The sequence below is a fragment of the Giraffa tippelskirchi genome, chromosome 4, assembly GCF_054371585.1.
Source record: "Giraffa tippelskirchi isolate mGirTip1 chromosome 4, T2T-mGirTip1v1.2.pri, whole genome shotgun sequence".
NCBI lineage: Eukaryota > Metazoa > Chordata > Mammalia > Artiodactyla > Giraffidae > Giraffa > Giraffa tippelskirchi.
The window spans coordinates 54,156,012-54,175,290 of record NC_137278.1 but is presented as its reverse complement, the minus strand read 5'-3'; the positions used below and the strand labels follow the sequence as shown (position 1 = coordinate 54,175,290).

The 19,279-nt window shown below is 44.8% G+C and overlaps 1 protein-coding gene and 1 long non-coding RNA gene across 2 annotated transcripts in view; both read right to left on the bottom strand.

The window, feature by feature from the left end:
* Nucleotides 1–3,154: 3,154 nt before the first annotated feature.
* On the bottom strand, nt 3,155–8,510 carry LOC145547453 (uncharacterized). Its single transcript, XR_014083839.1, has 2 exons — nt 6,699–8,510; nt 3,155–6,432 (listed from the first exon to the last, which is right to left on the bottom strand). It is a non-coding gene; the product is annotated as an uncharacterized LOC145547453 (long non-coding RNA).
* A 3,864-nt stretch (nt 8,511–12,374) lies between these two features.
* Nucleotides 12,375–19,279, bottom strand: part of USP39 (ubiquitin specific peptidase 39) — a 38,756-nt gene continuing 31,851 nt past the window's right edge. Inside the window, exons 11-13 of the mRNA XM_081596955.1 lie at nt 15,647–15,782; nt 13,826–13,912; nt 12,375–12,863 (exon numbers count right to left, since the gene is read on the bottom strand). Coding sequence (XP_081453081.1) covers nt 12,816–12,863; nt 13,826–13,912; nt 15,647–15,782 — 271 coding nt within the window. The 3' untranslated portion in view covers nt 12,375–12,815. The remainder of the gene's footprint in view (nt 12,864–13,825; nt 13,913–15,646; nt 15,783–19,279) is intronic.

The window sequence follows — 19,279 nt, the reverse complement described above, 5'->3', positions numbered from 1 at the left end:
TGAGACAAAGAGTGTTTTACATTTTGAAAAAAGCTTGGTTGGGAAGATGAAGATCTGCAGCCTGGAGGAGAGGAGGCATTAACTGTTAACCCTGAAAGTAAGCATAAGAATGAGCTCCTGATAGCCAAAGAGGAGGCTTCATTCAAAAGGTCAGGAACTGGGACTTCCCTGGTGGCCCAGTGGTTAAAAATCTGCCTTGCAATTCAGGGGATGCAGGTTCAACCCCCTGGTCGGGGAACTAAGATCTCACGTGCCATGGAGCAACTAAGCCTGTACACTGCAGCTACTGAGCCCACATGCTCTGGAGCCTATGTGCCACGATGAAAGATCCCACATGATGCAATGAAAATCCCACGTGCCACAACTAAGACCTAATGCAGCCAAATAAATAAATGTTTTAAAAAAAAAAAAAAAGATCAGGAGCTGATCAGCTGTGGGAGGAGAGAATTGGAAGGAAGAACCTACAGCTGAGACGAGGGAGTCCCTGAGATGTGTTCAGCATCCTGCACTCCCAAAAGAATGTGGGAAGGAGAAGCCCCAGGAGGGGTTAGGGCCTCAGTGCATGGGGAGCTTGTTCTTCAGTTGCCAGGGTATGGCCTGGGGAGGACACATCAGAGTGGACTCTGGGAGGGACCTAGGTAGGAGGGCTTGGGGGCCACCTCAGAGGGAGCCCCTCAGTCAGTCAGTTCAATTTAGTTGCTCAGTCATGTCTGACTCTTTGCAACCCCATGGACTGTAGCATGCCACACTTCCCTGTCCATCATCAACTCCAACACATCACTGCTAATTGCTCCATGCTTTTTTTCTTGATAAAACCTTTTTGATTTTTAAAGCAATTATTATCAACAATGTTGTGAAGAATAAAAATCCTGGCAGTAACATCTTTGTTTACCAGTCCAATTATTTCCTTAGAATCAATTCCAACTTCAGGAGCCTGCTCAAACTCATGAGGTGATGCCAACCAATCATCTCATCCTCTGTCGCTCCCTTCTCCTCGTGCCTTCAATCTTTCCCAGCATCAAGGTCTTTTTCAATGAGTTGGCTCTTCACATCAGGTGGCCAGAGTATTGGAGTTTCAGCTTCAGCATCAGTCCTTCCAATGAACATTCAGGACTGATTTCTTTAAGGATTGACTGGCTTGATGTCCTTGCAGTCCAAGAGACTCTAAAGAGTCTTATCCAACACCACCATTCAAAAGCATCAATTCTTCAGTGCTCAGTTTTCTTTATGGTCCAACACTCACATCCATACATGATTACTGGAAAAACCATAGCTTTGACTAGATGGACCTTTATCGGCAAAGTAATGTCGCTGCTTTTTAATATGCTGTCTAGATTGGTCATAGCTTTTCTTCCAAGGAGCAAGTGTCTTTTAATTTCATGGCTGCAGTCATCATCTGCAGTGATTTTAGAGCCCAAGAAAATAAAATCTGTCACTGTTTCCATTGTTTCCCCACCTATTTGCCATGAAGTGATGGGGCAGATGTCATCATCTTTGACTTGATACGGAAGAGCAAGCACACCCCACAGCCCAGAGGCCATCAGGATGGGCTCTATGCTTTTTTTCTAATTTCTAACAGATGGGTGGGCTCACAAGAGGCAACGGTTGGCGACAAAGCAGTGAAAGTTTCAAGGACCTGGAGAGGATTAGAAGTCATACTTGTGCAGCCAACACTAGATAGTAAAGATAGGCAAGATGAGTGACACTTGGGGGAGGGGACCTGGAGGGCCCAGGAGAGCACAGTTGCCAACATTTCTCCTCAAGACAGTGTAATCTGTCAACCAATCTCAGGGGAAACAAAAGGAGGGCTCAGTGGTTAGTCACCCAAGATGAGCTAGCTGCATTTTAAACAAGAAGGGACTGGGTTGTTTTCAAATGGAAATATTAAGTATGAGGAACTTACAAGCCAAAATGAGTTCAGTTATAGAGAAATAAAGACAATTATGGTTATGTCCCCCTGCTTAATAACTGAAGTTTTAAATCTATAACACAATCATTATAACATTTATAACATATAAAACATATTATTCCAAACCTTTCTCCACACGTGCAAAGATAGATATAACAGATTTACAAATATGGGGATATCCTATACACACTGTTTTGTTCATTTAAAATAATATTTCCTACAAAATTAACAACAAAGACCTACTATATAGTACAGGGAACTATATTCAATATCTTATAATAACCTAGAATGGAAATATGAAAGAGTATATGTGTGTGTGTGTTTGTGTGTGCGTGTGTGTGTGTGTGTGTATGAATTACTTTGCTGCTCACCTGAAACTAGCACAACATTGTAAATCAACTATACATCAATCAAGGAAAGTAAACAATTTTTTAAATTAAAAAAAAATCTTTCCATGTTAATAAATATAGATACCTATCATCCCTGCTAACTGCTCCATGCTTTTTTTCTTGACAAAGCTCCTTGTTTTTTAAAACAACTATTATTGACAATGTTGTGAAGAATAAAAATCCTGGCAGTAGTATCTTTGTTTACCAGTCCAATTACTTCCTTAGAATCAATTCCAAGACATGAAAGTCTGGTGACAAAAACCATGTACATCTTTACTTCTAATATAGTCTGTATTATCAATCTGGCTCTGTGCCAGCCATACCAATTTCTGCCTCAACAGTAAATAAGTGCCTTTTTACCACTCTCATCAACCCCTGGATATTAGCAATCTTTCAAATCTTTGCTAAAGTTTAAAAGACCTCTAGTTATTCTAATTTGCATTTCTTTGGTTACTAAGTAAACTATTTTTAGCATGCTTTTTGGCCATTTATATTTTATCTTTCACGAAATGCCTATTTGGGTTTTTGGCCTGATTTTAATTAATTAATTAATTTTTGGCTGCGCTGGGTCTTCGTTGATTCCACTTGCTCTCTCCAGTTGCTGTGTGCAGGGGCTACTCTTTGTTGCTGTGCACAGGCTTCTCACTGTGGTGGCTTCTCTTGTTCCAGAGCACAGGGCTTCAGTAGTTGTGGCTCATGGGCTCTAGAGCACAGGCTCAGTGGTTATGGTGCACGGGCTTAGTAGCTCTGTAACATGTGGGATCTTCCCAGACCAGGGATCAAACCCATGTCCCCTATATGGCAAGCAGATTCTTATCCACTGCGCCACCAGGGAAGTCCCTTGCCTGATTTTACACTGGAATGTTCTTTTTATTGTCTTGCCAGTAAAAATATATCAGGTATATTTATTTATTTACTGTCCCATACACTGCAAATTTTTCCCTAGTATAGATCTTTCAAATTTGGGATGTGTTTTCCACATGTTGTTGACATCCAGCTAAGAAAGCATGGATTTCACTTCTTTCCCATCTGCAATTCTGACTGGCCAGAGTTTGAGGTCTCCAAACAAGAAGCATCTGCTGAAATCACAGCTGTAAAGACACATGAGCCCAGACCCCAGTTCAGACAGTAGTGGTGGAAGCCAGTCACATATCACCCACAAAGGACCGCAAGCTACTGCACACAGGACATGACAGTCAGCCTAAACAGGGGTCCCCAACATTTCAGACAACTGCATCTATTGTCAACACCTTTGTTGCTGTTGTTGTTCAGTTGCTAAGTTATGTCCGACTCTTTGTGACCCCATGGACTGCAGCACCCCAGGCTTCCTTGTCCTTCAGTATCTCCTGGAGCTTGCTCAAACTCATGTCCGTTGAGTCGGTGATGCCATTCAACCATCTCATCAACATCTTGGGAGGGGTGTAAAGAGACAAAAAAAAAATCATCTGTGCAAAAGAAGGCTACAGAGAACATAGACTCTGCACTATGCCATTTGCTTAATAGACACTACTAGTCATTGACTCCAAGGTGTCAAGCATTTCCCTAGAAAGTGAAAGTGTTCTTAGTCATGTCTGACTCTTTGTGACCCCATGGATTGTAGTCCACCAGGCTCCTCTGTCCACAGAATTCTCCAGGGAAGAAAACTGGAGCGGGTAGCCATTTCCCTTCTCCAGGGGATCTTCCTGACTCAGGAGTCAAATCCAGGTCTTTCTGCATCAAAGGCAGATTCTTTACAGTCTGAGCCACCTATGACTAGGCACAAAAGATACAGTTTCTGTCTGCTTTTTTGGAAGTTAGAGTCTAGTTGAGGACACAGACATTAATCGCAGAATCACAGAAAACAAAATGGGAAACTTCATGTGCCATGAGTTAGAGCTATGCATGGTATTGAGCAGACACGAGAGCAAGAGAGGTGAAAGAGTGGCAAAAAGAGAGAGCGCCCCATGTAGAGGAAGCAGATGGCACAAAGGCCTGGTATCTGGTGGTACATTTGAATGACAGAATTAAAGCCAGTGAGTCTGGGAATCAAGATCAGGAAAAAAGTCCCAAGAGGTGAGACTAGAGAGGCTAAGGATTTCAGTCTGTATTGTAAAAGCCAAGAAGTGTCTTAAGAGGGAGATCAGGGTGTGGGGAAGAAATGATTCAGTTAGACTTGTGCTTTAAAAGATTACCCTGACTAAAGTGCATGTGGGGAGAAATTTGGCAGTAGCTTAGACAAGAATGATAGTGGCAGAGGGCCTGTGCAGAAGTCACATGGATCTTAGGGAGTAACTTCAGACAATCATAAACTTAATCAGATGTAGACTCCAGTGGAAGATGTTGCCCCAGACGTATCAGCATCTTTACTGACACAGCAGCATCTTTACTGATACTGCATATCTACTGATCTAGCATCTTTACTGATACGGCACAGCCTCTGCCACTTTGTATGCCTCATTCTCCACGCTAGTTTATAAAGGTCCTCAGAAGTCATGTGCTTCTCCCTGGTAGGGCCAACAGTATATCTTCACATTTTTGCATAAGAACGATGTCATTTCTCCCACTCTCTATCATCAAAAGTCTATAGACATCTTGATCATCTTGACATCTCACAAAAATACTTAACAGTAGTCCACTATATTGATGACATTGGATGTCATAAGGTCCAACAAGCAGGAAGTATCAAGTATTTTATTATTTATTTCAATTTTATTTATTTTTGGCTGTACTGGGTCTTCATGGCTGCACACAGGCTTTCTCTAGTTGTGGCGAGCAGGGGCTACTCTCTAGTTGCGGTGAACAGCATGGTCTCTAGAACGTAGACCAGTAGTTGTGGCAGGTGGGCTCAACAGTTTCAGCTCAAGAGATTAGGTGTCCCATATGGAATATTACCAGACCGGGGATCGAATCCATGTCCCCTACATTGGCAGGTGGATTCTCAACCATCCCATATCAAGTATTTTTAAATGTCTTAGTGAGACATACACAATGGCAGAAACCAACACAATATTGTAAAGCAATTATCCTCCAATTAAAAATAAAATTAAAAAAAAAGACACACACAAACAAGAGAATGGGATTTAACTCCAATACAATTCAGGGACTGGTCACCTCAGTGAAGTTTCCTGGGGTCAGTGGTTGAAAGCATGCAAAGTAGCTCCACAAAGGTGCTGTACCTCATATGACCTAACACACAGATACACACACAGGTAATTTAGTAGGATTTTTGAGTTTTGGAGACAACATATATCACATTTGAGCGTGCTACTTTGATCGATCTAGGAGTCACTTGCAGCTATGTAACTGTAGCTCCATGGAGACCAGAAAAAGAGAAGATTCTGCAGTAAATTTAGGTGGCAGAAAAGATACTCTACTACTTGGACCTTATTACCCAGGAAATCTATGATATCTTGAAGTGTCCATGGCAAGCAGGAATGTTGTATGGAACCTCCAGCAAAGACCAGTGGGAGAATCACAGTGCAGAATTCCAGGATTTTGGAGCAAGGCTATGCTCTCTTCTGCAAATACTTACTCTCCTTTAAGAAATAGTTTACGGCAAGTGGTAGAGATGGAGCACCCAACAATAAGACATCAAGTGGCCACGTAGCCTGGCCCTCCCCTCATAAACTGGCTGCCGTCTGACACCTTGCCACGCTGGGCATGTACAGCTGCAACCTACCATTAAGTGGACCTAGCACACAAGACCAAGCTCAGACAGGGCCAAAGGCCCAAGTGAACATGAGAAGATCCCTTTTTTAAAAAAAATCTTTCTGCGCTGGTCTTCATTGCTGTTGCACAGGCTTCTCACTATGGTAGCTTCTCTTGTTGCAGAGTACAGGCTCTAGGGTGCCCAGGCTTTGCAGCTGTGGTGCACAGGCTTAGTTGCCCGACAGCACGTGGAATCTTCCCGGACCAGGGATCAAACCCATGTCCCCTCCATTGGCAGGCGGATTCTTATCCACTGAGCCACCAGAGAAGTCCTTGAGCAGATTCCTGTGACATAACTCCTCTTGCATTGCCTCCTGGGGTGTTCTTTCAGGTCAGTTGGCCAAGAAAAGACAAAACTCAAGCCAGGTTTATGGATGGATTTCTACATTACGCTGGCACAACCAGTAAGCGGACAGTTGTAGCACTTCATCCCCACTCAGGGTGACACTGAAAGACAGAAATAAAGGAAAATCCTCTAGTGGCCACAACCTCAAGCAGTGTATTTGGTTATTCACTGTTTGGAGTGTGAGATGGCCAGAAGAACAGATCTAGACTAACTCAGAGGCATTTGCCAATGATTTGGCTGGATGATCAGGAATTACAATTACAGGATTGTAACATTAGTGAAAAAGAAGGCTGGGGAAGAGGTATATGGATGGACAACTTGAATAAGACTATTCACAATAATAGATGTGTTCCATATGAATGCTTACCAAAAGGCATCTGCTGCGTTAGAGATCCTTAATAGTCAGGGGTACACAAATGAGATGCTTTGTGGATGTCACCAGCAGTTTCTTCCTCCAGCCGCCCCTAGCACTTACTCAATGACCTCATGAGCTATGGTGGCAGGGACAGAGACTACGCATGGGCTCAACAATACTTGTATTGTTCAGTCACTCAGTTGTGTCCAGCTCTTTGCGACCTCATGGACTGCAGCACACCAGGCTTCCCTGTCCCTCACCATCTCCCAGACTTTGCTCAAACCCATGTCCATTGAGTCGATGATGCCATCCAACCATCTCATCCTCTGTTGTCCCCTTCTCCTCCTGCCCTCAATCTTTCTTTCCCAACATCAGGGTCTTTTCCAATGAGTCAGTTCTTCACATCAGGTGGCCAAATCATTGGAGCTTCAGCTTCAGCAACAGCCCTTCCAATGAATATTCAGGGTTGACTTCAAGATTGATTGGTTTGATCTCCTTGCAGTCCAAGGGACTCTCAAGAGTCTTCTCCAGCACCACAGTTCGAAAGCATCAACTCTTCAGTGCTTAGCCTTCTTTATGGTCCATCTTTCACATGACTACTGTGAGTACATGACTACTGGAAAAACTATAGCTTTGACTATCCTGACCTTTATTGGGGAAGTGATATCTCAGCTTTTTAATATGCTGTCTAGGTCCGCAGATCTGGATCTAATTTGCAAGTCCAGCGATTAACACTGAGTGCCCAGTATGGCCACTATTCCTTACGGGGATTGGCCAGCCACCTGGTGCCAGGCTGATTACCATCTTCCATTATCGAAGCAGAGGTCCAACCTCAGAGGAATAGAAATGTGTTTTGGATACGGATTTACCTTCCCTGCCCTTGTTTCTACCAGCACCACCATCTATGGACTCTCAGAATGCCTTATCATCATGACATTCCACACAGCATTGTATGTGATCAAAGAATTCTTCTTTATAACAAAGCAAGCGCAGCAATGGACTCATACCCATAGGATTAACTGGACTTACCACATACACGTCATCATCTGAAAGTGGGTAGCCTAATTGAAAGAATCACTAGAGAATTGCCTCTCGGTCCAGTGGTTTAGGACTTGGTGCTTTCACTGCCAAAAGTCTGCGTTCAATCCCTGGTTGTGGAACTAAGATCCCACAAGCCACGCAGCATGGCCAATTAAAAATAAATGAGCAAATAAGCCCTAAAACAAAAAAGTTATAGTACCACAGTGCTTGTTTAACAGGATGTAATACGTGCTTTGAATCAGAGACCACTGTATGGTGTTCTTTCCCCCGTAGCCAAAATATTAATACATGGGCCTAGAAAATAGGTGGATGTCAGAGTGACTCCTCTACTGCTCCTAATAGACTTCTCACTGAACTTTTGCTTCCAGTCCCAACAATTGAAAGCCCCACTGGTTAGGGGATCTTAGTTCCCAAAGAAGGAATTCTCCCACTAGAACACACAATGGTTCCACTGAATTGGGAGACGGCCACCTGGACATTTTGAGCTCTTTATGCTAGTGAACCAACAGGTGGCCAGGGGGTGGGGGGAGTACAGTGGGAGAGTGTAATCTGTATTTGTCTGAATGACTGATCCTGATTACCAAAGGGAAACTGGGTTGCTTCTACACAACGGAGGCAAGATGGACTATGTTTAATGTGCCTGCATGCTCAATTGCTAAGTCATGTCCAACTCTTTGCAACCCCATGGACTGTAACCCACCAGGCTCCTCTCCCCATGGGATTTCCCAGGCAAAAATACAGGAGTGGGTTGCCATTTCCTTCTCCAGGGGATCTTCCCAACCCAGGGATTGACTGGAGTCTCCTGCATTGGCAGGCGAATTCTTTACCACTAAAACACCAGGGAAGCCCATGTCCAATAGCAAAGGTTAATGAAAAACTACAGCAAGCAAAATGGGGGTTGGGCCGGATGATTAAGGAGCCAGGCCCTTAGAGACTGATGATTCCGGTCATTGCACCAGGTAAATAACCTGAATAGCTGCGGTTTGAACTAAGAGCAGAGTAAACACAGAGGTGTGTGGAAGAAGCAAGCATTGGTATCAATCATGGCATTGTGACCACTTACAGAAATGAGGACTCTAAGTAGCTTTGCTCATTTTCTATTTGCTTGTTACATGTACATGATAATCTGTATGTACTAACCATTTTTTCTCTTCTTCCCATTTTTAAGTTATCTTGTTAACTCTACAACCAAAGTCTTTAGGGAACATAATATTCAGTGTGGCTGTGACTGATTTGTGGAGTAATATATATAACTAGCCCCTTCATGGATCACAGCCTTGGTGGGGCGAAGGGGCTTGCATAACTCATTGAAGCTATGAGCCATGCGACGCAGGGCCACCCAAGACAGATGAGTCATAGTGAAGAGTTCTGATAAAATGTGGTCCACTGGAGGAGGGAATGGAAAGATTGAAGGCAAAAGGAGAAGGGGGCAGCAGAGGATGAAATGGTTAGATAGCATCACTGACTCGATGGACATGAATTCAAGCAAACTCGGGAGATAGCGGAGGCCAGAGGAGCCTGGCATGCTGCAGTTCATGGGTTCGCAAAGAGTCGGAGGTGACTTAGTGACTGAACAACAACAAATATATAACTATCAACAGATACATGACTCTTGGAGCTGCATCTCAGTTTGAGAAAGGTTGATAACTGTTCTCTTGTAGGAAGGGCAGCTGTTTTTGTAAGGCATAAAGACAATTGTCTTCTTCGTTGCGGTGGTAGTAGTATGTGAGTTCAAGGGTGTGCCAAAGCACATACGGTGGTTGAGTCATCAAAGGGATGGGCTGGGCCACTTATCAATGTAGTGGCCCTCAGCTCCAAATACACCCCTTTTGTCTGCTTTGTGAATGGACTGGAGCCTTTAGATTTCCCCCCCAGCTGCCACTGAGGCTCTGTCAGGAGAGGGTGGTGGAGACACAGCACAGGAAGAAAAGGCTTGGCTTCCTGGTTCCAGTGGGCTCCCTTGCAGGCATCATGCGCAGCTTTCTCAGCAGCAGGCTCTTGCTGTGCTCAAAGAGTCTCCAGTGCCTGGATCTTGTGGTACACAGCAGCCAGCAGCAGCCAGCAGCTTCACCGGGCACGTACCTCCTCCCCAAGCAGTTCGGTAGCACAGCAAGAAGCCTCGTTGTAAACAGCTTCCCTTAGTGTACTAAAGAGAGCATTCCTGACAGGTTCCAGTGGACAGATTTTCAGCAAAGTCTGGATTTCAGCCTTGGACCCTCCATGTCACCCCTAGGGGCAGTAGCTATTCCTTCTATCCGCTATTCCCATTCTTTTGTGGTGCATACTAAGTCACTTCAGTCGTGTCCAACTCTTTGCAACCCTATGGACTGTAGCCCACCAGGCTCCTCTGTCCATGGACTTCTCCAGGCAAGAATACTGGAATGGGTTGCCATGCCCTCCTCCAAGGGCTCTTCCTGACCCAGGGATAGGACCCGCATCTCTTATGTCTTTTCATTGGCAGGAGGGTTCTTTACCACTAGCCCCACCTGTGAAGCCCTATTCTCTTATTTCTAGCCAATTCTTCATTACTCCAGTCCCATTACAGTTAATAATTCCTGAAATCAAACTTCCCCTTGATCAAGTTTTTACACTGTTTCTCTCTCCTGATTGGACCTAGATTAAGCTGGGACTTGCTGTGACTGCTGCTGCTGCTGCTGTCACTTCAGTTGTGTCCAATTCTATGCGACCCCATAGATGGCAGCCCACCAGGCTCCTCTGTCCATGGGATTCTCCAGGCAAGAATACTGGAGTGGGTTGCCATTTCCCTCTCCAATGCATGTATGCATGCATGCATGCATGTTGTCACTTCAGTCGTGTTCGACTCTGCGCAACCCTATGGACAGCAGCCCACCAGGCTCCTCTGTCCACAGGATTCTCTAGGAAAGAATACTGGAGTGGGTTGCCATTTCCTTCTCCATAGTTGTGACTAAACTGAGAAAAACAGAAAGTGGGGAGATTCAAGAGACACAAAGTAAAAGATAAGACTTCGTAATGGATTAGACAAGGGAAGTAGGAGTAGACGGAGGATGATTCCTGGGAAAATATCCAGTTTATAGACTAGATGAACAGGGGAACCCTTCACCTACACAGAGACTTTCAGAAAGGGGTCACGATTGAGAAAACTTACAAGCTCAGTTTTGAACAATGTTGAGCTTGAGCTGACTTTAAGACACCCAAAATATACCAATTAGGCAATTGGCTCCCAAGTTCAAGAATTTAGTGGAATCTAAGGTTAAGAGTGGCTTTCAATGCTGGCTCAGACAGTGAAGAATCCAACTGCAATGCGGGAGCCCTGGGTTCAATCCCTGAGTCAGGAAGATCTCCTGGAGAAAGAAATGGCTACCCACTCCGATATTCTGGCCTGGAGAACTGCATGGACAGAGGAGCCTAGAGGACTACAGTCCATGGGGTTGCAAAAAGTCGGACATGACTGAACGACTTTCACTTTACACTTACTTTAAGATTAAGAGTACAGCCATCTGGAGTTCCCTGGTACTCCACTGGTTAAGACTCCATGCTTCCACTACAGAAGGCATGGGTTAGATCCCAGGTCAGGGAAGTTCCACATGCCGTGAGGTGCAGCCAAAAAGAAAAAAAGAAAAGACTGGGATCATCTCCCTTAAATTGGTAAATAAAGCCGCAGACATAGCTGAAATGGCCCAGGGAAAAAGTAAACAGTGAGAAGAGAGGGCCTGGTGAACCTGCAAAGCGTTGTTGGAGCTGTAAGAGGTGGAGGAAAACAAAGACGGTGCAGTTGGTCCCCCACATCGGCAGGTTCGGCACCTGTGGATTCAACCAACCTCAGATTGAAAATACTCAGGGCAAAAAAATTCCAGAAGTTTCCAAAAAGCAACACTTGAATTTGCCATATGCCTGATAACTATTTACCTAGCAGTTACATTGTATTAGGCATCATAAGTAATCTAGAGGTGACGTAAAGTAGACTGCAGGTTGTGCGTAGGTTATGTGTAAACACTATACCATTTTATAGAAGGGACTTGAGCCTCCTCAGAATTTGGCGTCTAGGGGTGTCCTGGAACCAAGGTCCCCAGGATACCAAGGGATGACTCTACTGTGTCCTAGAAGCAAAGAATGGCAGCCCGAGGTGCACGGCTCCGACCTGCCACATAGAGAGCTTGCTGCAGCTGACTGACCGCCACCCACACTTGTATCTCCAGATCGCTTGTATCTTCAGGTCTGCAACAGTGCCCAGGCCCAGGCCACACTTCCTCCAGGCAGCTCCTAATCAATGAGTAAGCTTGACCGAAAACCACTTCTGCTTGATGTTTCTGCGCTCCGAGCTCCCTGCTGGCCTGGCTGAGACGTTCTCAGAACTGTACTGTGGTCAGACACCCTTCTTCCCTCCTTGCCTCTGTCCTTCCTCACGGAGCCCTGAATTGCAGGCTGAAACTGCCCACTTCCAGAGTTCCAGTTAAGACTGATAGTGATTTATCTCTTTTAGTCAGATACTGTCTTACTTAGAGATGGATGTATCCTAACTGAGACACCACCCACAGGCTGACAGGAAGAGACAAGTGTGAAGTCCACCAGATGAAAGATCATAGGGGAGACAGTTTGTGAGGACTTTTTTTTTTAATCCCCCCCTTAGGCAGAAGCCCAAGGGAATGATATGAAACAAGAGGCTGGTTTAAAAGTAGGAAAACATTTAATGCATCCCCAAACACATATCAAGAAATGAAGAGGACCACAGGAAAACATCTACCTATGATGGAAGAAGGGTGTTACTGGCTTCAAGCTCTAAATCCTATAATCCTGAGGCTTTGATGCTTCAGAGAAACCCATCTAGTCCTTTAGCTATTCTTGGCTATTTGGAAATAAATTACATACATCTGTAAAAGAGTTCTGGCCTGCTAGAAGGGAGCTAGCCAGGGAGGAGAAAGGGGCATCAATCTGCTGTAAGTGATCAAAGACCAGCTGAGTGACAGCACGAAGCCATCCGAGGCAGATGGACCACTGATGCTCTGGTGAGAACCAGAACACAGGGCTGGCTCAGGGGCTTGTGCCATCCACCTGTGCTCAGACGGATGTTAGCCAAAGCCCCTGGGAGCAAAGTTCTAAATGCTTCCTTCATGCCCCCTGCTGGTTGGTTTCATCATTATCTCGCCTCTTCCAAATCTGTAAGAAATGAATACAATAGATACTTAGGAGCCTGTGTTCCATCCACAAATATTTATCACGCACCTAAATCTGTGCTAGGAAATGAGCAAATTATCACCCCAACTGTGTATTTGCTAAGTCCCCTAAAACTAACTCATAATCTTTCAGAAAATCCCTTTCATTTAATTTTCACTTTTCTACCCATCCTTCTCTTCCCATTCCAAACTCCTTTTCTGAAAAAGGACTAACAGTCAGGCCTCCAACTTTAGACAAAGTCACCAAGGAAAGAGTTCTCCCTGGAACACGCAGTGTCTCTCTCCTTTTTTATGAAGCTGTGGCGTTTTCTTAGCCTCAGTCTTCCTTCTCTGCAGGGACAAGGACAATTAGAAAGAGGAGACAGCGGGACTTCCTTGGAGTTCCAGTGGTTAAGACTCTGCGCTTCCACTGCAGAGGGCATGGGTTCGATGCCTGGTTGGGGAAATAATATCCCATATGCTGCACAGTGTGGCCAAAAAATAAAAATTAAAAAAAAAAAAGAAGAAAGAGGAGATAGAGCCCCTCAGCTCCATGAACTCCCAACACAGTGGAGAAGACAGTTAAAACATACAGCTGCTGCTCCATAGACATGGGACAGTGCTGTGGGGTCACAAAGAGTGCTGACTTTGCCCAGGGAACTGGGGAGGGCTTCAGAGACGACTCCGGATGATTCTGAGCTCTTCCTCCTTGAAATCAGACCCCACACTTCCAAAACTGACCTGGTTGACCGCACACAGAGAACCTCCTTGCTCACTCATAACTCATCCATGCTTTCCTGTCCTCCTCTTCACTGAAGATCACTCCTGGCCCAGTCTCACTCCCCACTGACATGTCGAAAGGCACCCAAGCTAACTCAGTCCCACTCCCTGCCTTCACCCACAACACTCCTCTCACCAGCCCCCACACCCCATCACCTCCACGCTCATCGAGTAAAGCCAACCCACCTGAATGTAAGCCTCCGACAGTGTGATCATCTGGGGAAGGATGTCGGTCACCTGGAGGTCCTGTAATTCATACCATTTGCCTGTCCCCTGCAAGGAGTATGAAGGGCTAGGTCAGCCTGCTCCCGGAAACCAACAGAGTTTTAGAGGGAAAGAGATGCAGCCAAAAGCTAGAAAAGTCAGAACAGTCACTAGACCATCACCCAGCAAGAGTTATAAGTAAGAAAGTGCAAGGCCTCTGCTGGGCATCATTCAGTGTCAAGAGCTTTTAGGGTGTTGATCTTGACAAACAAGTCCTGCTGAGGACTCCTTAAAGCACAGTGGAGTCCCAAACACTGTTCGTCTTTTAGGAAGAGACTAGGAGGACAACACAGAGAAAGAAGAGAAAGCCCCTACTGCTCACCTGAGATGTCCCCTTGCTGCTCCGAAGTGACGGATCAACACGTTCACTTAGAAGGTGCAGCATTAACCAAAAATGGACATTCCCACCTCCCCCCCAGAGGACATGGCAAGAGCTGGACAGAAAGACTCCTTGGTGGACACTGTCCCTCATACTAACCTGTTTCCTTTGGCCTAAGAGGCAGTGCTGCAAATATAGCAAAATCTACCTCATTTCATGCTTCTATAAACAAAGAGGAAAAGAGGTTGCTAGATTATGGCAGAGATACTTCTGGAAGCTCACCTGCCTCATCCATCCAAACTTTCAAGAAACGCCAAAGACAGATATATTCCAGTTATTCTGGATATTCTAGTAGTTCAAATAGGATACACAACAAAAGCTCGGGATCCCATAATGAAAACCCCTATTCCTGGTGCGAGGACTGGTTAATAAGAACACAGTGAAACCGAGTATCCAGGTTCAAATGTCAACTCTGCTAACTTCAGATCAGTTACGCCAACTCTAAGCTAGGTTCTTCACTTGTAAAAAGATGGTATTAACACCTGTCTTGGAAGTGTGTTTTAGGGATATAAACAAGATGAACATACATGAAGTAGGTGGCATACTATCTAGCACATGGCCAAGTGCTTGATAGATAGAAGCTGGTTATTATTAAACTCAGATTCTCAGAAGACTCATCAAGTTAGAACAATTTGTGCCAGTAATCTGTATGATACCAAATATATCCTAAGCACATGTTTCCCCCATTTTCAGCAAATTCACAAATTTTTTTTTAGCTGAAAGGGAACCTCTCTACCAGTGCTTTGTAAACTTTAATTTCATACCCTTCAGAGGGTCTTATTAACAGGTAGACTGTGATTTAGGAGGTATGCGAGGGGTCTGAGATTCTATGATTTCTAACGAGTTCTCATGTGATGTCAATGCTGTGGATCCAAGGCACTTCAGGTGGCAGGTGCTAGTCTAGGACAGTGCTTCTCAATCTTGGCTACACGCTGGAAATCTGAGAATTTTAAAACCATCAAGATGCCTGATTCTCACCTCCAGATAATCTAATCAAGTCTTAACGCCAACATTTTGGACCAGAAAACTCGTTGTTGTGGGGGCTGCCTGTGCACTGGAAGATATTCAACAGCATCTCTGACCTCTGCCCCAGTGGAAAATCAACAGGCACAAATTACAATTTTCACGTAACTGGTCTGGGATGGCCCAGGCTTCAGCAGTCTAAAACCCGCCCCCAGGAAAGTCCCATGGGCAGCCAAAATTGAGAACAGTTGCTTTAAACTGGTCACTGACAACTCTGTTTCTCACAGAATCCCAAAGTCAAGGACAAGAAAGAGCAAACTGAAAGGAGCTGCCTTCCAAAAGGCCAAGGGAACACCACCAGCTTCTGCCACTCTGCACGGTGAGAAGTCAGCCCTACTCACGTGATGGAGCACGTGGATCCGGTAGGAGCCCTCGGAGGGTTTGCCATCGTGTACAATGTTGGCGATGAGGTCGTAGGTGGTATTTTTGTGCACTGCCTGCACTTCTTCAGACAAATACTCTCTCAGGTCCACATTTCTGAGGATGATGAAAATAAAGTGAAGATCAGACAAGCCTACGAGGTTAGCCCTGTAGAGCTTAACTGTCCTCCCTAAATGGACCACGAAGCTGTGGAACCCTATTTCAGGAACCTAGATCTAGGTGGGCTTGAATAGCTAGGGAGCCCAGGTTTGTGGAAATTCACATATAGTTGCCACAAAAATGGGTCAAACTAGGAAGACTGGCTCTATGTGAAAAGTACATTTTAAAAGCATGCCTATGGCTTCCCTGGTGGCTCAGTGGGAAAGAATCTGCCTATCAGTGCAGGAGACACAGGTTCAATCCCTGGTCCGGGAAAATCCCACAAGCCATGGAGCAACTGAGCCTGTGTGCCACAACTACTGAGCCCACAGGCCTCAACTACTGAAGCCCAGGTGCCCTAGAGCCTGTTCTCTGCAAGAGAACTACCAAAGTGAGAAGCCGGCTCACTGCACCAAAGAGTAGCCCTCCCCTCATGGCAACTAGAGAGAGCCCACATGCAGCAATAAAGACCCAGTGCAACCATAAATTAATTAATTAAAAAAAAAAGCATGCTCAGAGATGTTCCTGGTGGTCCAGTGGGTAAGACTCTGCACTCTCAATGCAGGGGGCCCGGGTTCGACCCCTGATCAGGGAATTAGATTCCACATGCCACAACTAAGAGTTTGCACGCTGCAGCTAAAGATCCTGCAACTGAAAGATCCCGCATGCTGCAACTAAGACCCTGCACAGCCAAATAAATAATATTTTTTAATTAAAATTTTAAAAATAAATAAATAAAAGCATGCCTAGGGGAGTCATGCCTGGTGGTGTCGTGGTTGGACTCCATGATTTCACTGCTGAGGGCCCTGGTTCAATCCCTGATTGGGGAACTAAAATCCTTCAAGCCACGCGGCATGGCCAAAAAATATTCAAAAATAAAAATTAACGCATACCTAGCAGTCTAAAGTACACAGCCTGGAGTCATTCAGACCTGAACTGGAATCAAGGCTCTGTCACCTTGGAGCTGTGTGTTAAGTTTAAGCAGGTGACATAAGCTAAGGCTCTTCTATATGAGAATGAGAGTCACCGTCTCCTCTGAGATGAGAACAAGGGTGACCGCCTCACCCCCTGCTCTGTCAGGGAATTCGGTTGCAGTGGCAGTGTTCAGAGGGTACCTGGTCTCTGGACTCAGGCTATCAGTTCAGTTCAGTCGCTCAGTCGTGTCCGACTCTTTGCGATCCCACGAATTGCAGCACGCCAGGCCTCCCTGTCCATCACCAACTCCCGGAGTTTACCCAAACCCATGTCCATCGAGTCAGTGATGCCATCCAACCATCTCATCGTCTGTCATCCCCTTCTCCTCCTGCCCCCAATCCTTCCCAGCATTAGGGTCTTTTCCAATGAGTCAACTCTTCGCATGAGGTGGCCAAAGTATTGGAGTTTCAGCTTCAACATCAGTCCTTCCAATAAACACCCAGGACTGATCACCTTTAGGATGGATTGATTGGATCTTCTGGGAGATCCAATGGACTCAGGCTATAGAAGCCCGCTTACCTGATCATGTCGGTTAACAATGTATACAATCACTGTAACAATTTCAGTGTGGCAAAACAGGACTTCGCTGGGGGTCCAGCAGTTAAGAATCCACCTGCCAATGCAGGGGACATGGGTTCAATCCCTGGTCCCGGAAGATTCCACGTGTTGCCAGGCAACTAAGCCACCCCTAAGTTGTGATCTGCAACTACTAAGCCCATGAGCTGCAACTGAAGCTCTAGAGCCTGCGCTCCACAACAAGAGAAGTTACCACAATGAGAAGCTCCTGCACTGCAACCAGAGTAGCCCCTGCTTGCCACAACTAGGGAAAGCCCATGCACAGCGACAAAGACCTAGCACAGCCAAAATAAATATATCAATTAATTTTTTAAAATATGGCATACCAGGGAGATCATTCAGATTTGTTTTTTTCTTTGATTTTATGGGACTGTGTTTATTTGATTATTTTGCCTTTAGTCAAGTAGGCAGAATGGTTACAAGTAACAGAAATCCACCTTGGGCAGCCCAAGTACAAAAGGGAGATTCACTGATTCAAGGTTTCAGACTAGGAAATGCAGCAGAGACCAGGCACTGGAGAAGCAGCAAGATCCAAGAGTTACCTGCCCTCTTTTCTGCTTTGACATCAGCTTTATCCTTTTCCCATCCAGTTTTCTCTCCTTTATGGAACCCACCTTGACTCCCCCACAGCTTCCAAATTTCTCAGTTCTGGTTGTCAATAGAGACTACTGACTAGGTTCCTTCAATTGGAACTTAAAAACATCAAATTTATTTTTAACACTTGAACCCTCATTTTTTTAAACACAGAGAAGCATTCTTGATGTACTTGGAATAAAATCTCCTTTTGTGTTTTATTTGTTGAATTCTATCAGTTGATGTACAAATGTGGTATAAACGTGTACCAGTTTTTAAGAAGTCAAGAGCTATCATACAGGCTTACTGTGAAGACGGCAATGACAATTACCAAGAACTTTCAAATAGGGAAATAGATTGATAGTTAACATGACTATTAAGAGAAAGCTAACTACACTATTTTCAGGAAAAATATAACCTTCTGACGTCTACAAATATTTATAAAAATTTAAATACAAGGTAGAATAAGAGAGAGTATGTGTGTGCTCAGTCACTCTGTTGTGTCCAACACTCTGTGACCCTATGGACTGTAGCCTGCCAGGCTCCTTTGTCCAAGGGATTCTCCAGGTAAGAATACTGGAGTGGGTTGCCATTCTCTTCTCCAGGAGATCTTTCCAACCCAAGGATCAAACCTGCATCTCCTGCACTGGCAGGCAGATTCTTTATTACTGTACCACCTGGGAAGCCCAAGAGAGATTCCATCCTTTTTCTCATCTCTAGAACTGTCTGCTATGCTACCACTCATAACATGAAACACAGCACTATCACCTCTAGAAGGATTTACAAGAAATGCTAACAGTGGTCACATACAGGGATCACTTCTAGATATGTATCTCCTTTTGAATTTTACACTATGAATTTATGAATATATCATCTGTCCAAAAACACAAAAAATTTCAATGTAAACCATGTATTAATAAGCAGGCAACTTTGTTCTAACTATATTATGTAGCTTTCCATGTGTTAAGGATAGCTATTTATTTCCACAGACGGACAGTGTCCCATGTAGACTGCAATAAACAGTCATTGTTGTTTTAGGGCTTTTTGGATTTTTTTTGGCCCTTCCACGCAGCTTGCAGGATCTCAGTTCCCCAACTGTGGAACACAGTGAAAGTGCTGAGTCCTAACCACTGGACTGCCAGGGAAGTCTCTGAACAGCCATTGTTAAAATATATTTTAGATATGAGTCTGAGGAAACCTATGAGGGCTCACGAGAGCCAAAATGCCTGCCAGCTGCCAAGAACTGACTTCTCGTATCGTCTTCTCAGCTCTGACAACAGCTGTTTGGACTTCTTTGAACGAGTCCTAGAGAAGTCTTCAGGAGTGTTTAT